General features: G+C 38.9%; 1 protein-coding gene across 2 annotated transcripts in view; it reads right to left on the bottom strand.

The window, feature by feature from the left end:
* Window positions 1-4,992: 4,992 nt before the first annotated feature.
* SP4 (Sp4 transcription factor) overlaps window positions 4,993-20,527 on the bottom strand; it is an 88,634-nt gene continuing 73,099 nt past the window's right edge. For both annotated transcript variants that reach the window (XM_031013512.3, XM_055347301.2), the window contains exon 6: window positions 4,993-8,801. In XM_031013512.3, the coding sequence (XP_030869372.1) occupies window positions 8,554-8,801 (248 nt within the window). In that variant the 3' untranslated portion in view covers window positions 4,993-8,553. The remainder of the gene's footprint in view (window positions 8,802-20,527) is intronic.

The raw sequence follows: 20,527 nt of genomic DNA, 5'->3' as shown, positions 1-20,527 counted from the left end.
ACAAGAAACTTCTAGTTCCTGACTCCCCTGCTACTACCCCATGACCTCCCCAGAACCAGCAACTAAGGGGAGGGAGGGAGATTGCTCTAGGACCTTCTTCCATTACTATGTCCAGCATCCCATCTGACTGATGAATGCTGTGCTGTGTTACAATTGAACACAAGAATAAAAGTACTTCCAGCTACTTATCAAATTGGTGGACATATTTACATAGACTTGTAGTACAAATTGGCATCCACAATATCGTGAAAAGCAGAGCAAAACAAGGAGAAATGAGTTTTTTTCTATAGAACCCAAAACTCTGTTCTAGTCATAACTTGCTCCATAGAAACGAAAATACAGGCTGAGCACGGTGGCTCACACCTGTAATCCCAGCACTTTGGGAGGCCGAGGCGGGCAGATCATGAGGTCAGGAGTTCTAGACCAACCTGGCCAATATGGTAAAACCCTGTCTTTACTAAAAATACAAAAATTATCCAGGTGCCTGTAGTCCCGGCTACATGGGAGGCTAAGGCAGAAGAATCACTTGAACTCGGGAGGTGGAGGTTGCCGTGAGCCGAGATCGTGCCACTGCACTCCAGCCTGGGCAACAGAGTGAGACTCCATCTCAAAAAAAAAAAAAAAAAGTAAAAAGAAAAGAAAAGAAAATTTAAATAAGGTTGTAAGTGATAATCAGAATAGGGCTTAATTTTCTAACAATTTTATGTCTGTCCACATAATTAAGGACAGAGAACAAGCAACTATAATGCCAAATCATAGTAACATAAATTTAATTCTGCCTTATAAACTATAAACATATATGATGCTCCACCTAACATGTACACACATACATTTCATGTGTACATATATGAACTTGACAAAGAATAAGCTAACGTAAAGAGCTGCAAAAACATAAAATACATTAAAGTGGTAACTGTTTACAGTATTACTGAATTGGGTTGGAATCTTTTTTCAGTTAGCTTATTCTTTGCCATTAGATTATTTTCCTCAACAGTGATTTTCAGACTTGTTAAGGTGACCAAATACTTGGAAGCCATAATGCCCTTCACATGGCACCATGATTTACTGATGTATTTAATTCCAGCATAACATTATACAAGCAAGGAACAATTTTACCAGCAGAAAATATAACGTTATTATGTTTCCACATCTAAACATCTAAAAAATACTACTACTATAAATAAAATATTTATGAAACCACAATTCATAGCAGGATAATAAATAACAAAATTTGAACTAAGCCAACCACCTAGAAAGACATGATTTAAAGACAAACTGGCGTTTATGACAACTGCTTGTTTAATTTTCTCCTGTTCCCTATAATTTGCTTTTGTCTGATCTTAACACCCACATCTGATTTCTTAAGTCTCTGACCCTGACTTGAAACCTGTTAACCTGCTTCAGATTACCTGAGCCTCAGCTCCTCCCCGTTGATATGGTCTCAATAGACTCCAGTATCTCTGCAACTGCTGGTCTGCCCATTCCTAGGCATAGGGCAAATGGATCTCAAGGAGCTCCAGAAATCCAGCTGAGGTTGGGATGCAAGAAGGCAGAGTTAGCATAGAAAAGAAAAACAGCATCCCTTGTGCCTGAATCTGACACACAATAAGTGCTCCATAAATGTATTAATTGGAAAAAGCATCTCCAACAAAGGTAAGCTTGGGAATGAGCAGAGCAACTCAGAGTTAAGAACAGGATCTGAAGCAAAGGTAAGAGTTAAATGGGCAAGAAGGCTGTAACTGGACAACTGAAGCTACAGCCAGCAGAGATGCCTCAGCCTTGCAGGGCATTATAAGTTTAGACATTTATTCTATATCCTATCTTATTTCACAAAGAATCTGAAAAGCAAAGTAAAAGTAGAGCATCCTATTATCCTTTTCTGAACCAAGTCTGAGAGGAAGTTGTCTAAGAAACTTTTGAACTCCACATTCCATGTTTTCTTTTTTTGGCTGCAATTTGGTAGGTAGCTGAAAAGAGGGGTACTTTTGCCCTGTATGCCTGGGTTTATTTAACACATATATTTCTAAATATAGAGAATGCTTTTAAATATAGAAAATCATCCACACATATACTCACAAAAGTTAGTGAACAACATATGAGCAGCTATTTCTGTTTTTCAGTAATTGGTTTGCTTCTTGTTCACTGGTGTGCTTGTCTGTTATCACTTTGAGGTAGGCAAACAGTAATTGTAATTAACATTTAAAAATTAGGAATTAGGCCAGGCGCGGTGGCTCATGCTCGTAATTCCAGCACTTTGGGAGGTGGAGGCAGGCGGATCGCTTGAGCCCAGGACCAGCTGGGCATGGTGGTGTGTGCCTGGGTGACAGTGAGACCTTGGCTCAAGGGGAAAAAAAAAAAGAAAGTAACTAAGATTTAAACCTTTAATTTTTCTTAGAATTGGAAAAAGACTCATAAAATTTTGAGGTAGAGTATGGCAAAGTAGCTCACAGTTTGAGAAAAATATGTTTGAATTTGGAAATTCCCACTGAAATTTCATTTTTAAAATGGGATTTGAGAATTAACTTTTTGATGTATTGTTGCCCATTTTCAAGACATTTCAGCATTGGTCCAGGTGGGAACTATTCCATGCCCCCTGCTATGGTCTGAGCAGTTGTGCCCCCAAAAAATTCATGTTGAAACCCAATTACCAATAATATTACCAGTGATATTAAAAGGGGGAACCTCTGAAAAATGATTAGATCATGACAGTAGAGCTCTCATGAATGGGATTAGTGTCATTACAAAAGAGGCCCCAGAAAGTTGTCTTGTCCCTTTCACCATGTGAAGACACAGCTAGAAGTCACCATCTATGAACCAGTGAATGAACACTGAATCTGCCAGCATCTTGACCTTGGACTTCCTAGCTCCGAAGTGAGAAATAAATTTCTGTTGTTTATAAGCTACCTAGTCTAGTTTATCTTGTTATAGCAGCCCGAATGGACTAAGACACCCCTCTGCCTTTTGGGTTAACTTATAATTAACAATAATAATGTATTAAACACAACTATGTGTTACTCAATATAGTTTTCTTATTTGATCTTAACAGACCTATGTATTATTCATAACGCTTAACATTAATCAGCATTGCTCTTTTATTCTATGAAGTAGAAAAAAAGAAGTGCTGAAAAGTTCAATAACTTGCCCACGGTTGTGTGCCTATTAAGTGGCTGAACCAGGAATCCAGCCTGAAATCCTCAGACTCTCCGTTGATCTCTTTTGGCACGGTGCTTAGCTATTAACCAGGGAGATCAACCCACTGCATTATAAATAGGCCTTTATGCTCCTTTTCCTTTCCTTTCTCTCTTCCTTCCTTCCACTATTTCTGCTTGAGATTACTCTCAGGTATCCAAAAATAAATTATTTCATTGCCACCTGTTACTAAGAGGAACAGAGCCCAAGGTTTATGCTAATCAGCCAATCTTAAAAGAATGGAAAATACATGCCTTAAAAGTCCTGCTACCGAATTACAAGTTGGTTGTGTGTATATTAAGCAGACATTACTGTTCAGGCAGTAAATATAGCAATATATTATTCAGTTTCACAAAGGAATAAAGTATTTCAAATTTGCTGTGACACTTGAAGTCTCTGCACCCCTGTAATTAAGCATCTGAACTTTTAATTAAAAAATAAACAATACTGTATATTTTTCTATTTTCAAGTTGTCATTACCAATGGCATTGTAAACCACACCCTATTAGTATTGCTTTTAGCACTGCTTCAACTTTCCTAACTTACTACACCAACAGCTTTTGTCAATTTTCAAGGTGATTTATCCCTTTTTCTTTATTATTGTCTTTTTCATGTGGCTGAAATTTCTAGAAGTACAAGAACCAAACTATATTAAAAATTGAAAAACACAATGACATTTTCTAATTGCATTATCCTTTTTTTTGAGACAAGAGACTCGCTCTATTGCCGAGGCTGGAGTGCAGTGGCATGATCTCAGCTCACTGCAAACTCCACCTCCTGGGTTCAAGCAATTCTGCCTCAGCCTCCCGAGTAGCTGGGACTACAGGCACACGCCACCACGCCCGGCTAATTTTTGTATTTTTAGTAGAGATGGGGTTTCACCATGTTGGCCAGGCTGGCCTTGAAATCCTGACCTCGTGATCCACCCACCTCGGGCTCCCAAAGTTCTGGGGTTACAGGCGTGAGCCACCTCGCCTGGCCTGCATTATCCCCTTTTATACAATATCATCCTGATGCTTTCTAATGCGAATTTTTCAGGTAATTGAAGTGTATCTTTACTTTGGATAGAAAACATCCTTTGACAATTCCTTACTGTCTTATTTGACAGAGTAGCATAAATTCTTTGATTCAGTCAGTGTTATGAACACATTATTTTACAAAGTTGTAACACAACTATGCCTTTAGGACCTTGCTGTACAAGGTTCTCTATCCAAACACTTTGTAGCCCCTGCTTACTACCTAAAACCTAGAGTCTTTGGAGTCTTCTGTCAGTGGGCCAGCGTATTTCTCTTGCTGCCTAACATCCTACCTCCGCCACCCTGGGCCAAACCCTCGCTTTGCTATGTCTATATCTGGTGTGAGTTTGGAAATGTGTTAGCTGAAGTTGTTACAATAATGTATTCATTATGTTACTAAAGGTCTTCATGAGATTTGCAGGGCTCTCCCAGGAGAAAGACAGTTTCTGCTTGTAGTCTTTGTGGCATCTATGTGGCCTATATTGCTTCTCAGTGATTCTGTGAGCTTAAATAATATTTTAATTATGTTTTTCGTTTTCAGGTCTTCCTATAATTTCCTAACATTGATTGCTTAAAATATTTAAGTAAAAAGTGTCTCTAAATCAAATTTTAATTTCCATAAATGTCTAGAGCAATGGCTACAAATTAACATGCAATTTGAATTGGAGTTCTTTGGCAGTATGTTCAGAGAAATGGTGACCAGATCTCAATACGAGGAATTATGAAGGGTGGCCAATGTGTTCTCCAGTGAGAAGCATTTAACTCTCCAGTGTTCATGATAAGTAGGTTGACAGTTCAAATAATTTATTGCTGCTTTATAGTATACATAATTAAATGAAACATGTTAAACTCAAGGGAATTTTTAATAGGTTACTTGCAATTGTTATTGCAGGCAACAACTTGTACATGATTTTATTTCCAAATCCACAAAAAACAAATTTTATACAAATCAGCACTGTAAAAATGTCAATTACAGCCCCAGAGGCTTTGCTGGCAGAATAATTGTCTAAATTCTAGAATATGGGAAACAGGTTTTTTTCTGGATTCATCTTTTTTTCTTCATTTTTTTTTTTTTACAAAAAAATTTACAAGTGAAATGTTACTACAAAACTTTTTATAAGGAATTTTTGCAAAACATTTACATTTTACCATCGACTATTTCTGTTTTAAAATCATTATGTAGATTTAATACCCTATGCTGCACATCAATTTATGTGGGATGACAACTTAGTGACATGCATAAAAAAACACCACAAGGCATTAAAATGGAGACTTAAATACAAATATTGTTGCAATAAAACAGTTATAAAATTGAAAAATAGGACCTAAACATCATGCTTATCTAAGTTTGACAAATTAACTTTTTCTCCTAGATTACACACTTTTATTACTGCTCTCATGAGAGTGTGATAAATAATGACTTAACATCAAGTTCTAATGTAATCAGCAACACATACACAAACCTAACCAAAGAAAGTATACTGTAAGAAAAAACTATTCTAACACTGGAGTTTTACCATGATAAATACATAGCTTTGCACTGATAATTACAATAAAGAAAAGTTTTATAACGGTGGTAAAGGGAATGAACAGTGAAATGCCATTAAACAAAGACTCTACTGCACATCTGTGCCCTATTACTTATAACAGCTATATCCCACTGAGTCAAATAAAGGACATTGAAATTTACGATTCTTCTAAAGACAGAAAAGTAGACTCAGAATGGTATGCAGAACAGACTGTCAAAATATTTCTAATTTCAGTGGTGAAATGTGCACCTGCTAACACAAATTAACATATTTTATATGCTATAAAGCTATCCAGATTCATCTGATAAATTTATAATAGGCCTCATTGTTGATTAAAAAATAACTTCCATTTCTAATGGACATACATAGGTTTGCATTAGAACTGGTTCATGGAATAATGATGCAGAGTGTTCATACTTGGTATTAACAACAACAAAAAGTGTCACTCTGAGGAAACATGATTAAAACATTAAGAAAGTTTCTTTGCATAAAAAAATTTATAGCACTGATTGTGTAGCATAATGATAGATAAAATATATATTTGATGTTTCAGCTTCTATATAATAAAATTAAAATGAACACTACCAAATGCTCCTCTGTACCAAACAAAACAACAAACCAATTCTGATGTTTTAAAGCCAGATACATCAGTTGTTAAGAGTACATTAAATAAAATATACAAAACAATTTACAAAATCCAACTAAAATTTAAAGACTCTGTTACAAGTCTACAAAAGCTTTAAGAAACTTGAAATTTATAACCACAGTGTAAAAATTTTTTTTTCCTTTAATCTCAAAGCTTTTTTATACAAACTGAAAGCACAAAAGACCTTCAGTTTTATATAACGCTACAAAGGGCTGGCCTAAAGTGTACATAGTGTAAACAGTGATCATTACAGTATTTCTCCTTCATCAAAAATACAAGAAACATCACAATTTTGGAAGAGAATTCGCATAAGTAGTACTTTTCCTGAAATTATAGAGAATGCACAAGAAAACACGTACCTATATTCAAACAGTCCCCAAAGCAATGATGTTAATAAATTGAGCAGGTAGGTAAAAACTTTTAGTTTTCAAATGGTCAATTTCACTGATTATGATTCTGTGTAAATACTTTTTTAAAACATAAAATATCCTTATTAATATTTAAGTTACTGGTTTATAATCCAATTTTTTTCATATGAAACTTTTGGCCATCTTTCCTAATAAGACCCTTTCCTAGCCGGGCATGGTGGCTCATGCCTGTAATCCCAGCACTCTGGAAGGCCGAGGTGGGCAGATCGCCTGAGGTCAGGAGTTTGAAACCAGCCTGGCCAACATGGCGAAACCCTGTCTCTACTAAAAATACAAAAATTAGCCAGGCGTGGTGGCAGGCGCCTGTTAATCCCAGCTACTCAGGAGGCTAAGACAGGAGAATCGCTTGAACCTGGGAGGCGGCGGTTGCAGTAAGCTGAGATCGTGCCATTGCACTCCAGCCTGGGCAAGAGAGCGAGACTCCATCTCAAAAAAAAAAAAAAAAAAAAAAAAAGACCCTTTCCTGTAAGACCCTTGCATAAACAATAATATAGTTTTTTTCTTTAGTCACTTACTTCACTGAAAATTATTCTGCCTTTTCAAAAATAAAAGTTTTGCTTCATAATATATCTATTATATATTAGGCTAATTTTTAGGGAAAATTCAGTTATTGATGTAACATAAAAACATTACTGTGTTATAATTCCTAATTACCTTCTTACATAGCACTAGAAATAAAATGGGACTGGCCAATTTTTAGTAGAGGAAAACAAGAATTACAATGTAGTTAAAAGAGAATTTTCTGCTGGCCTTGGAAAAAAGTATAATTCTTTCTTTGGCTACCAAGTGAAAGCATAAAGAATTCTGCACATTGTCAACATAACTCATATTTACAAAATACGAAACTACAGAACAATTTACACTCTATGCAAATATTTCCAATATAAACATTTTAAATGAAATTTTGTGGTTCAACCTAGGGTTAGGAATATAATCAATCCTAACTTTAGAACACTGCATGTTAAGATGCCTCATTTTATTTTTCTGAAGCTATGATGAGTTTGGTTTAACCATTTTTTTCCCAGCATTTTCCTAAGGTGTCGACCTAAAATTTAACCTAAGATTTAACTCTATGTTCCTCTTGTGTCTCCAAATGGAGAAAGTAATTGGACTTCACTGATTGTCTGCATACACACTACTATAATGTAGTGGTAATAAAGATCTGAGATGCATCTCAGATTACTGTTTTGGAACTTACCTAATTCAACTGTTGAAGAATTTCTAACATTTAGAAAAGACGGCCAAACTATTTTCGGTTGATTTTCCAAAAATCAAGCTAAGGAAATACAGTATTATCCCTATCATCAGTTAACTATCTGTTTTCTGTGCTATAGAGAAAAAGAATACACGTAAATTATTACTGACTGAATTTATAACAAAGTACTTTCAAAGAAAATAAGTCCAATTAAGGTCCAGCCTGCAAACTACTAAGGTCTTTTTAAACATGTTAACACGTGATATTAAGAGATGGGAAGATTCTGTATAAAGGTTATGTGATATATTTCCAAACAACTACAACTTATAGTATGGAGGAAATACTTTTCTGTTTCCAGTACATCAGTTTGCTTTTTGTATTTTTAAAAATTCAACACTTCATGTGTTGACCCCAAACCCTGGAATACTTAAAGGAGCCAAGAATGAAAACATAATTTCCTACTCTGTAATCCACTTGACCAGCCCATTTCCAGATTTTCAAAGGTGTGTAAACAAGTGCAGCACTAGAGGTCTCTGTTATAAATAACTTTTCAGAATTCTTCCATGTTGGTTGAAACATTGGGAGTTGCTGGATTCGAATCTTGAGAAATGGCTGCAACTGTGACAATTCTTGGGGAGCCAAGCACCTCTGTAACAGATGAGTCCAGTTCTCCCGAGGTAACAATGGCAAGAGCTGTCCCACCACCTTTTTTATTCTGGTGCGTTTTGACATGTTTGGAGAGATGATCACTCCGCATAAACCTTTTAGAACATTCCGGGCATTCAAATCTCTTTTCACCTACATAGAAAAACAGTAAATGGCGTTATACACATTTTGCTTAAGTGAAATTATAATTTTTAATAATCTCCCTTCTGGTCACATTATATGACTTTTTGTACAGTTTCACTAGTTGCAAAATGCTTTGTTTTATTTAAAAACGTTATCAAATAAGCAATGCAAAGAGAAAGACCATGTGATTGAGACGAAAAGACCTGAAGTTTAAGTCCTGCTTCTGCTATGAACTGGAAATAAAAGCTGGAGCAAGTAAATAGCCACTGGAACTCTCAGTTTTCCCATCTACAAAGCAAGAGGGTTTTTAGCAGACAATTTAAAATATCTCTATCAGATGTAACAAATATATATAATGTTCAAGGCTCATGTCCACTCTTCTTCAAAACTGCTAACCTGGTTTAGTTTTAATCTTGGAGGCATGAAATATCTTGGAACTATTTCAAATAAACTAAGTTAATAATTTAATAGCATACTGAGTTCTTTACAAGGCAAAAATGAGAGGCAGGCACATGCTACATTCAGAATTTAATAAAGTTTTTAGGTTTCATAAGATAACAGTTTCTGTTGTCCAAAGCAATTCTTAAATATGTTTTCTTCAAAATATAAGATAGACCGACTGGACCGACTTCTTTGTTTTGGAATAAAAGCTAGTTTAATGTTGACTAAAAAGAAAAAAGCCATTTTGTTTTTGTGTATAATAAATGAGGCATATCAAAATTTGGTTAACTGGTTTATCCTGATGTGTACAATGAATAACTGTTAGCCGTAGATCTTCCCTCTAAAATTGTTACTTAAGGGACTGAAATGTTGTTTTCCCAGTCTGATAAAACTTGGATAATAAGTGATAGGGTTTGGCTCTGTGTCCTCATCCAAATCTCATCTTGAATTGTGCTCCCATAATTCCCACATGTTGTGGGAGGGACCCAGTGGGAGATAATTGAATAATGGGGGTGGGTTCCCCATACTGTTCTTGAGAATAAGCCTCACAAGATATGATAGTTTTATCAGGGATTTCTGCTTTTGTGTCTTCCTTATTCTCTCTTTGCCTGCCACCATCCACACGAGATGTGATTTGCTCCTCTTTGCCCTCCACCATGATTGTGAGGCCTCCCCAGCCATGTGGAACTGTAAGTCCAATTAAACCTCTTTCTTTTGTAAATTGCCCAGTCTAGGTATGTCTTTATCAGCAGCATGAAAACAGACTAATATAATGAGAAAATTCAATTTGGATAATTTCTTTTCTTGGCCCTGCTTTTGACTTACCAATCAAAAAATCTATAGGCTCAAGTTGGTCCACGTCAGATAGTCTCTCTTTTTCTTTACATTCTCTTTTTCTTTACATGTGTGCTTTTACTTTTGAGTAAACTTTGAAAAAACCATTAGTCTTCCTTATTGTTATAAACAAATATTAAAACTTACAGGAGCACTGCACTCAATACAATATTGTATTAAACATCCATCTGAAGTAACACAAAGAAGATGCACCTCCATGTCATACCACACACCAAGATACATGCTACAAAGATTTAAAACCAAGTATTAAAAAAAAAAAGGAAAATATTTCTATAACCTAGAGTTTGAAGGTACTTTAAAAAGTACAACAGGTTATTTAGAAACTATAAAAGAGAGAATAGACAAATCTGACTACACAAAAATAAAATACTCTGTATGACGTAAGATCCCATAAAGTTAAAGGAGAGAAAAAAAGGTCAACAGAAGCATAAAAACAATGTGATAAAATGTAACACATTTTGATAAGAGCTCTTGGCAAACCAGGAATAAAAATTTATTTCTTTTACCTGCTATACCCCTACATATAATTAATGGAGAAACTTCTGAACTATTACTTTATATATCAGGAACAAGATAAGAATGCTATTATATATATCATTACTATTTTCAACATAATATGAAACATTCTGACGAAGCCAACATATAAGACAGTAAAATGAACTGACGTACAATCATTGGAAGAAAAAAATTGAAATAGATTATTATTTACAGTTATTACTATTTACATAAATAATCTGAGAAAATAAACAATTAGAATAAATTTGTCAAGTGGCCAGATTCACAATCAATCGATAATAAGCAACACCATCCATTAATTATATAAATCAACATGTAATGCAAATGTTGAGGCTACAGTGAGCCACTGCACTCTAGCCTGGATGACAGAGCACGGCCTTGTCTCAAAAAAAAAAAAAAAAAGTGTGTAGACAAGGCCCTGACCCCAGGTCAAACACAAACTCTATGCCAAGCCACACTTGGCAAGCCTGGTCTTGGTATCTTATTCCAGGGTCTAGCTAGGTTCTGACAGGAGGAACCTGGGATTTCTCTGTACAAAGATGGAAGCAGTGGCCTACTTAAAAAAACAAACAAACTGTATTTAGGCTGGGCGCGGTGGCTCACACCTGTAATCCCAGCACTTTAGGAGGCTGAGGTGGGTGGACCCTGAGGTCAGGAGTTTGAGACCAGCCTGGCCAACATGGTGAAACCCTGTCTCTACTAAAAATACAAAAAAAGTAGCTGGGCGTGGTGATGCACGCCTGTAATCCCAGCTACTTGGGAGGCTGAGGCAGGAGAATCGCTTGAACCAGGCGGGGTGGAGGTTGCAGTGAGATTTGGATGCTAGGAGATAAATTACCTGCTGTAACTGCCCCGGGTGTGCCTGCCTACCAGACACTCCATCTTGCAAGACCACCATTAAAAGTCTTGCTTCCATTGTTTGTGTCTCCAAGTCCATTCTTTGGGTTTGGACAGGTGAATCTGTGTTTCTCACAAACCTGGGGGCCTGTCTGGGATCTCTGTGCCTGCATGGAGTGGGACTCCAGCCGAGAGGGGAGAGGTGTCCCACCCGATTTGGGTGGCCCACTCTGTCCGGGCGTCCTGGCTCCCCACAGAAGCCACAGACAAACCTGAGACTGTTATTCAGGAGGCAGCAGAGGCGACACAGGGAGAAAAGCAGGCACTGCAGCAACCAGGCAGCCTCGTGCAGAAGCCAAGGGAGGAAAATTGGACTGTAAGTACTGTCTTGGTGGTTGGGCATTTTCAGAGGTTGAGTGTGTGTGACTGAGATGTACCCTAGATATGAAGCAAGTGCGGAGTCCCAATCCATGGTTCCGGTCTCCCGTGAGGAGAATGGACAAAGAATGGTCAGAGAATGGATGAAGTGATTCCATGGGTGTGCAAGAAACCTCCAGTAGGGGGTGCTGAGAACACAGGGAAAAGCTCAGACACAGACTGACCAAAAATGGGAAACAGAAATTCTAGGCCTAGGGGACAAGGGCAAGAGGGAGCCAAAGAGACTCCCTCTGACATTTACCACGATAGTCCTATGGCCTAAGTTTGGCTCAGATAAAAATTAGGTGTGCCAAGCTTTAATTCTCTATGTGAATAATAAAACCCCAACCTCACAAGAGATAGGTTATGCTCTCTGCTGGATCAAGGAATTAGCCCCATATTCCCACTTAAAGAAGAAGAAAAAGAGCCTAGTAAAAATCCCTCACCCAGGGAAAAGCCCTGGGACCCCATCATCCATGCCCCTCCATACATCTCACAAAATAGGGGACAGGAAAATCAAGGGGCAGCAGGAGGGTTAGAGGAGGAAAGACCTGGACACCATGGTGGAGCCAAACCAACTGCTCCTCTAAATCCTTATCCAAATTTAAGAAAATAACACTGTAAGAGGGATATTGAGAACTTCCCTATTCCTTCCACACAGCAGGCACCTAGCATGTTCCCTCTTAGGGGAGTTCCCACGGGACAGGGAGAGACTGGCTTTGTAACTGCTCCTCTTACAAGTACTGAAATTAGGAATTTCAGGAAAAAAATGAAACCACTCCTAGAAGATCCACTCGGTTCAGCAGACCATCTGGACCAATTCCTAGGATACAGCTCTTACACCTGGGCTGAAATGATGTCCATCAAGAATATCCTGTTCGTAGGAAGAGAAAGGGGAATGATCAGGAGAGTGGACATGACCATCTGGGAGAGGCAACACCCTCCCAGGCAAGAAGTCTCACCAGCCAAACAAAAATTTCCAAATGTTAATCCTGAATGGGATAATAATGATCCCAGGGACCGTGCCCAAATGTAGGATCTCCAGGAACTAATAATTAAAGGGATCAAGGAGTCCACTCGTAGGACATAGGACACATTCACGATTCAACAAGAAAAAGAGGAAACTCCTTCTGCATTCCTATATAGGCTCAGAGATCAGATGAGAAAATGCTCCAGATTAGATCTAGAGGACCCAGTAGGGCAATGCCTTTTGAAGGTTAACTTTGTAACTAAGAGCTGGCCTGACATTACCAAAAAATTACAAAAGATGGATGGATGGAAAGAGAAACCAATTGAGGATTTACTGAGGCAAACTCAGAAGGTCTTTGTAAGGAGAAAGGAAGAGAAGCAGAAACAAAAAGCAAAAATCATGGTTTCCACTGTGGAAGAGGTAGTCAGAAAAGGCTTACATCAAGATTCCCCACTTAGGAGACAAGGGAATTATAGATTTCAACACAAAGAAAGAAGGCAAATGCAGGGAAAAGGTCCTAAGACTATGAGTGGATGTTACAAGTGTGGAAAGACAGGGCATTTGAAGAGAGGATGTCCTAAATGGAAAAAAGAAAAGGTGATACCCCTCATGACTATTGATGAAGACTAGTCGGGGGGCAGGAGCGCCTTCTGAGTAGATCCCACCAGGAACCCTTAATAAATTTGAAGATGGGACCTGAGGGAGAAGTGACATTTTTGGTTGATACCGGGGCAGCTCACTCCTCCCTAATTCACCAACCAAGGGGTACAGAACTCTCTAAGAAAAAATTGAAAGTATCAGGGGTAAAAGGGGAGGGATTTCAGGTTCCGATATTTAAGAAAATTTTAATTACATCAGGAGCAAAACAAATTGAGGCGTCACTTGTTCCTGAAGTAGGAACTAACCTCCTGTGTCGAGACCTGATTGTGAGATTGGGTTTAGGATTAGGAATAGAGGAAGGACAAATAAAAGTAATGATGGGCTTCCTGACAGAGGAGGAGGAAAGAAAAATTAATCCCCTTGTGAGGGTTAGGGAAGGCAACAGAGGGTTAAAAATCACACCCTTACAGATTAACCTAAAACAACCAGAAGTAGTTTGCAGAGAACAATATCCCATTTCCACTGAAGGGGGAAAAGGTCTCCAACTGGTAATAGAGGGATTGATTAATGATGGACAATTAAAACCCTGCATGTTACAATACTCCAATTCTCCCAAAGAGCCTGATGGGTTGTATAGATTGCTACAAGATCTAAGGGCTATAAATCAAACTGTCCAGACCTACCACCCTGTGGTGACTTAACACTACACCCTCTTTAGTAAGATACCCTATGAACGTAAGTGGTTCAATGTGGTGGATCCAAAAGATGCATTCTGGGCATGTCCCCTAGACTTTAGGATTAGCGAACCTCTTTGCCTTTGAATGGGAAGATGCTATAACTAGGAGAAAACAACAGTACCCCTGGACTGTGCTGCCACAAGGTTTCACAGAAGCCCCAAACGTATTTGGTCAAATCTTAGAAAAAGTCCTGGAGGAATTTCAACCTTCCAGGGGAACCCAGTTGTTACAATACATAGATAATCTTTTAATTTCTGGGGAGAGGAGGGCCGAGGTATCAGAAACTACCACAAGCTTAATTTCCTAGGAGAAAGGGGATTGCGAGTATCTAAGAACAAACTGCAGTTTGCAGAAAAAGAAGTTAAATATTTAGGACACCTGATTAGTGAAGGGACGTGAAGAATAAACCCAGAGAGAATACTGGGAATAGTGGGTCTGCCTTTGCCTAAGACAAAAAGAGAACTCCAAAAATTTTTAGATTTAACTGGCTACTATAGGTTATGGATTGACTCATATGATCAAAAGACAAAGACTCTATATATCAAGTTACTAGAAGAAGAACCCAATCCCTTGCAATTGTCCTCAAAGGAAATTCAGGTGGTAAAAGAGCTAAAGCAGGCCCTCATTACAGCCCCGGTCCTGGTCCTCTCATCTTTAGAGAAACCATTCCATCTGTTGGTAACAGTGGATCACCCTTGGGGTGCTCACTCAAACCTGGGGAGGGAAGTGGGAATCTGTTGCTTTTGCCTCCAAGCTTCTCGATCCTGTCTCTCAGGGGTGGCCCAAATATGTGCAAGCAGTGCTGCCACAGCCCTGCTGGTAGGAGAGTAGAAAGCTAACCTTTGTTGGGGCCCTAATAGTAAGCGCCCCAGACCAGGTCAGGAATATATTAAACCAAAAGCCAGGAGATAGTTTGAACACATTCTTCATAAAATATGAAGCCATATTATTAAGAAAAAAAAATTATTTGCTTGTAACAACAAATATTTGCCTAAATGCAGCCAGTTTCCTATGGAAAGGAGAGGAGATCAAAGACATCAGACCAGAACTGCTTAGATATCATAGAATAACAAACCAAAGGAGGACCAAACCTTAGGGAAGCTCCACTACATGATGGGATAAGGCTCTCTGTGGATGAGTTGTGATGAATGATAGATGGCAATGCTGTCACTGATGGAGATAAACACTCCCTATGCGAGAAAGGTAGATTACCTAATGGCTGGTCAGCCCAAATCTGTAAATTATATGGTCTTAACCCGGCCATAAAGCTCCTTAAAGCCAAAGAAGGCACTATATATACTAATTCTAAATATGCTTAATGGGTTGGAACACACTTTTGAAAAAATCTGGACACAGCAGGGTCTAATAAATAGCAGGGGAAAATAATTGGTACATGGGGAACTGGTCAAACAGGTTTTAGAAAGCCTCCTGCTTCCAGCAGAGGTAGCCATAGTTCATGTAAATGGTCATCAGAAAGGGAACACTATAGAAGCTACAGGAAACAGGCTTGCAGAAGAAGCTGCTAAGCAAGCCTCCCTGGACGAAGAAATTAGACTATGTAGCCTGCTCCCAAACAACCCTAAGCTAGTATTAAGGCCCCAGTTTACCAGAGAGGAGGAGGAAGAATTAGACAGGACAGGGGTCACTCAGACTGAAGATGGCAAATGGGTACTTCCTGAAATAAGTAAACCCCTAATGAGAAAACTAGTATCTACATTACACAAATGGAGTCAATGGGGACCCCAGGCTTTGTGTGATACAATACTTAGGAATTATGGGTGTATAGGGATTTATACTCTTGCTAAACAAGCATGTGGAAATTGTGTTAACTTGTCAAAAGATAAACAAAAAGGTGATTAGAAAACAGGAAGACCTCCGGAGTAAGACCACTTCAAAGCATTCAAGTAGATTTCACAGAAATGCCCAAAGTAGGAAGACTGAAGTATTTACTCGTGATGGTAGATTACCTTTCAGGCTGGGTAGAAGCCTTTCACCTTCCAACAGCCACTGCTGGGAATGTGGTCAAAATAATATTAAAACAGATTTACCTAGCTTTGGACTGATGGAAAATATTAATTCAGACAATGGAAGCCACTTTACCTCAAGGGTGTTAAGGTGAATTATGGAAGGTTTACAAATTAAATGGGATTATCTCACCCCTTGGCATCTCCCTTCCTCTGGAAAGGTAGAAAGAATGAATCAAACTCTCACAAAGCATATCACCAAACTAATCTTAAAAACTAAAATGCCTTGAACCAAATGACCCCCAATAGCATTCCTTAGATTAGAACAAGCCCCAATAAAAGACTTGGGATTGCCCCTCTATGAGTCATTATATGGGCTCCTATATTTGCGCAGAGCTACAGATCTTCCGGCTATGGAAACCAAGGATCAATTTTTAAAGAAATTATATAGTGGCCATATACTCCACCCTGTCATCCCTTAGGTTAAAACGACTTCTAACTCAAACTTCACCTCTTGAGTTCATGGCTCACCACTTTCAGCCTGGTAACTTGGTGCTGATTAAGACTTGGAAAGAAGACAAGCTCCACCCAAGCTGGGAAGGTCCCTATCAAGTGCTCCTGACCACTGAGACAGCCATGCGAACAGCTGCATGAGGTGGACTCACTATACTCGAGTCAAGGGACTGGTAAAGGAGACCCTGGAAAGGAGGGGAAAAGACCAGTGGAAAGTGCATGGGTCACCTAAGGAACCCTTAAAGTTAACTCTGAGAAAAATCTGAAAAGAAAACATGGTTTTTTGTTCTTGCGATAGTTTACTGAGAATGATGGTTTCCAATTTCATCCATGTCCCTACAAAGGACATGAACTCATCATTTTTTATGGCTGCATAGTATTCCATGGTGTATATGTGCCACATTTTCTTAATCCAGTCTATCATTGTTGGACATTTGGGTTGGTTCCAAGTCTTTGCTATTGTGAATAATGCCACAATAAACATACGTGTGCATGTGTCTTTATAGCAGCATGATTTATAGTCCTTTGGGTATATACCCAGTAATGGGATGGCTGGGTCAAATGGTATTTCTAGTTCTAGATCCCTGAGGAGTCGCCACACTGACTTCCACAATGGTTGAACTAGTTTACAGTCCCACCAACAGTGTAAAAGTGTTCCTATTTCTCCACATCCTCTCCAGCACCTGTTGTTTCCTGACTTTTTAATGATTGCCATTCTAACTGGTGTGAGATGATATCTCAAAGTGGTTTTGATTTGCATTTCTCTGATGGCCAGTGATGATGAGCATGTTTTCATGTGTTTTTTGGCAGCATAAATGTCTTCTTTTGAGAAGTGTCTGTTCATATCCTTCGCCCACTTTTTGATGGGGTTGTTTGTTTTTTTCTTGTAAATTTGTTTGAGTTCATTGTAGATTCTGGATATTAGCCCTTTGTCAGATGAGTAGGTTGCGAAAATTTTCTCCCATGTTGTAGGTTGCCTGTTCACTCTGATGCTAGTTTCTTTTGCTGTGCAGAAGCTCTTTAGTTTAATTAGATCCCATTTATCAATTTTGTCTTTTGTTGCCATTGCTTTTGGTGTTTTGGACATGAAGTCCTTGCCCACGCCTATGTCCTGAATGGTAATGCCTAGGTTTTCTTCTAGGGTTTTTATGGTTTTAGGTCTAACGTTTAAATCTTTAATCCATCTTGAATTGATTTTTGTATAAGGTGTAAGGAAGGGATCCAGTTTCAGCTTTCTACATACGGCTAGCCAGTTTTCCCAGCACCATTTATTAAATAGGGAATCCTTTCCCCATTGCTTGTTTTTCTCAGGTTTGTCAAAGATCAGATAGTTGTAGGTATGCGGCGTTATTTCTGAGGGCTCTGTTCTGTTCCATTGATCTATATCTCTGTTTTGGTACCAGTACCATGCTGTTTTGGTTACTGTAGCCTTGTAGTATAGTTTGAAGTCAGGTAGTGTGATGCCTCCAGCTTTGTTCTTTTGGCTTAGGATTGACTTGGCAATGCGGGCTCTTTTTTGGTACCATATGAACTTTAAAGTAGTTTTTTCCAATTCTGTGAAGAAAGTCATTGGTAGCTTGATGGGGATGGCATTGAATCTGTAAATGACCTTGGGCAGTATGGCCATTTTCACGATATTGATTCTTCCTACCCATGAGCATGGAATGTTCTTCCATTTGTTTGTATCCTCTTTTATTTCCTTGAGCAGTGGTTTGTAGTTCTCCTTGAAGAGGTCCTTCACATCCCTTGTAAGTTGGATTCCTAGGTATTTTATTCTCTTTGAAGCAATTGTGAATGGGAGTTCACTCATGATTTGGCTCTCTGTTTGTCTGTTGTTGGTGTATAAGAATGCTTGTGATTTTTGTACATTGATTTTGTATCCTGAGACTTTGCTGAAGTTGCTTATCAGCTTAAGGAGATTTTGGGCTGAGACAATGGGGTTTTCTAGATAAACAATCATGTCAAACACCGCATATTCTCACTCATAGGTGGGAATTGAACAATGAGATCACATGGACACAGGAAGGCGACTATCACACTCTGGGGACTGTTGTGGGGTGGGGGGAGGGGGGAGGGAGGGAGGGATAGCATTGGGAGATATACCTAATGCTAGATGACGAGTTAGTGGGTGCAGCGCACCAGCATGGCACATGTATACATATGTAACTATCCTGCACAATGTGCACATGTATCCTAAAACTTAAAGTATAATAAAAAATAAATAAATAAATAAATAAATACAAATAAACAACAATTAAAAAAAAAAAAAAAAAAAGAAAACATGGGCTGGCCCCAGTTCTGGAAGACTCTTGGTTATATGGGTTAGGGGCAGACATCACAGGGAAAGACCCCGTAGGGCGATTTATTCTCAAACTCATCAAAAACTCAACCCCCCAAGTGTCTGGTACTGCTCCAAGCCCAGGCCCTAGTAAACACTTTAGTCCACCAAATAATGATCTTAAAAGGCTAAAAATAATTGAGGTAAAGGATGTAAAGCAAACCTTAAAAACTGAGGGTATGGGGATGTGAATGCCTGGGTTGAGTGGGTCACATTTTTGGTACAAGCCCTCAACAAGAGTAACTACTATGCATGTGCTGCGAAAGGACCTCAGGCATGGGTGGTTCCATTTCCCCTAGGATGGAATACTGATCCTGGAGTAATGTGTTGCATGTTGGCTCTATACCGAGACAAGGATGCATGGGAAAATGAGACTTCTAAGAATCTGTCATTGCTCTTTCCCGCATTGTGGAGAGGGGTCAGAACCCCTCATTCTCTACAGGGAATATGAACTACTCCTCTTGCCTCTCCAGGCAGGGGGCAGAGGTCAATAAGCCCATGGGAGAACTCTCAACTTGTACCCACATCCTAAGCATCACAGGTTGAGTCAGGCAATGGCAATTACTCAGCTCTCCATACACCACGGCTGATGTCTGGTGGTACTGTGGGAAAAAAGGATGATAAGTTGTTACCGTCCAGTTGGACTGGGACTTGTGCTTTAGTCCAGTTGGCCACTCCCTTCATCCTGGTATTCCATAAGATACCCGAAAATACACACGGCTACCAAAACCAGAGAGATTTGACGTATCTTTTGATCCCAATATATATGTTAACTCTATAGGAATTCCCGGGGGGGGGGGGGGGTGCCTAACGAATTTAAGGCCCGAAACCAAATAGCAGCTCGGTTTAAGTCAGCACTCTTCTGGTGGTCAACTATTAAGAATGTGGACTAGATTAACTACATCTATTATAATCAACAGAGATTCATCGATTATACTCGGGACATCCTCAAAGGGGTGGCTAGCCAGTTAAATGCCACCAGCCAAATGGCCTGGGAAAACAGGCTTGCGCTAGACATGATACTAGCAGAAAAAGGGGGCGTATGTGTTATGCTGGGTGGGAAATGGTGTACTTTCATTCCCAACAATACTGCCCCAGATGGGACCATCAGAAAAGCTTTACGAAGATCAACAACTCTGGCCAATGAACTGGCAGAAAATGCTGGAATTTATGACCCATTTATGGGTTGGCTAGAAGATTGGTTTGGAAAATGGAAAGACATGGTAGCCCTCAATCCTTACATCTCTCATAATTGTGGCAGAAGTCTTAACAGCAGTGGGATTTTTGTATTATCCCTTGTGTGGGGGGACTAGCACAGAGATTAAAACAGCTATTAATAAACAAATGCCCATGACTTAACCAGCAAAATAACCTGGTACTATTAGAAACAAAATTAAACTCAATCTCCTATGGAGAAAGTAAAAGACTTCTAGAGCAATTCAAGGACAAAAAGGATTTAGATGAAAATGAGACCGAAGGAAGTAAACAGAAAAGAGGAGGGACTTTGTGAGAAAATGTTTTAAATGATCTATTTTCAAGGCATGATA

The sequence above is a fragment of the Gorilla gorilla genome, chromosome 6 (genome assembly GCF_029281585.2).
Source record: "Gorilla gorilla gorilla isolate KB3781 chromosome 6, NHGRI_mGorGor1-v2.1_pri, whole genome shotgun sequence".
Lineage (NCBI taxonomy): Eukaryota > Metazoa > Chordata > Mammalia > Primates > Hominidae > Gorilla > Gorilla gorilla.
The sequence above is the reverse complement of the archived record's forward strand: the minus strand, read 5'-3'. Positions and strand labels throughout refer to the sequence as shown.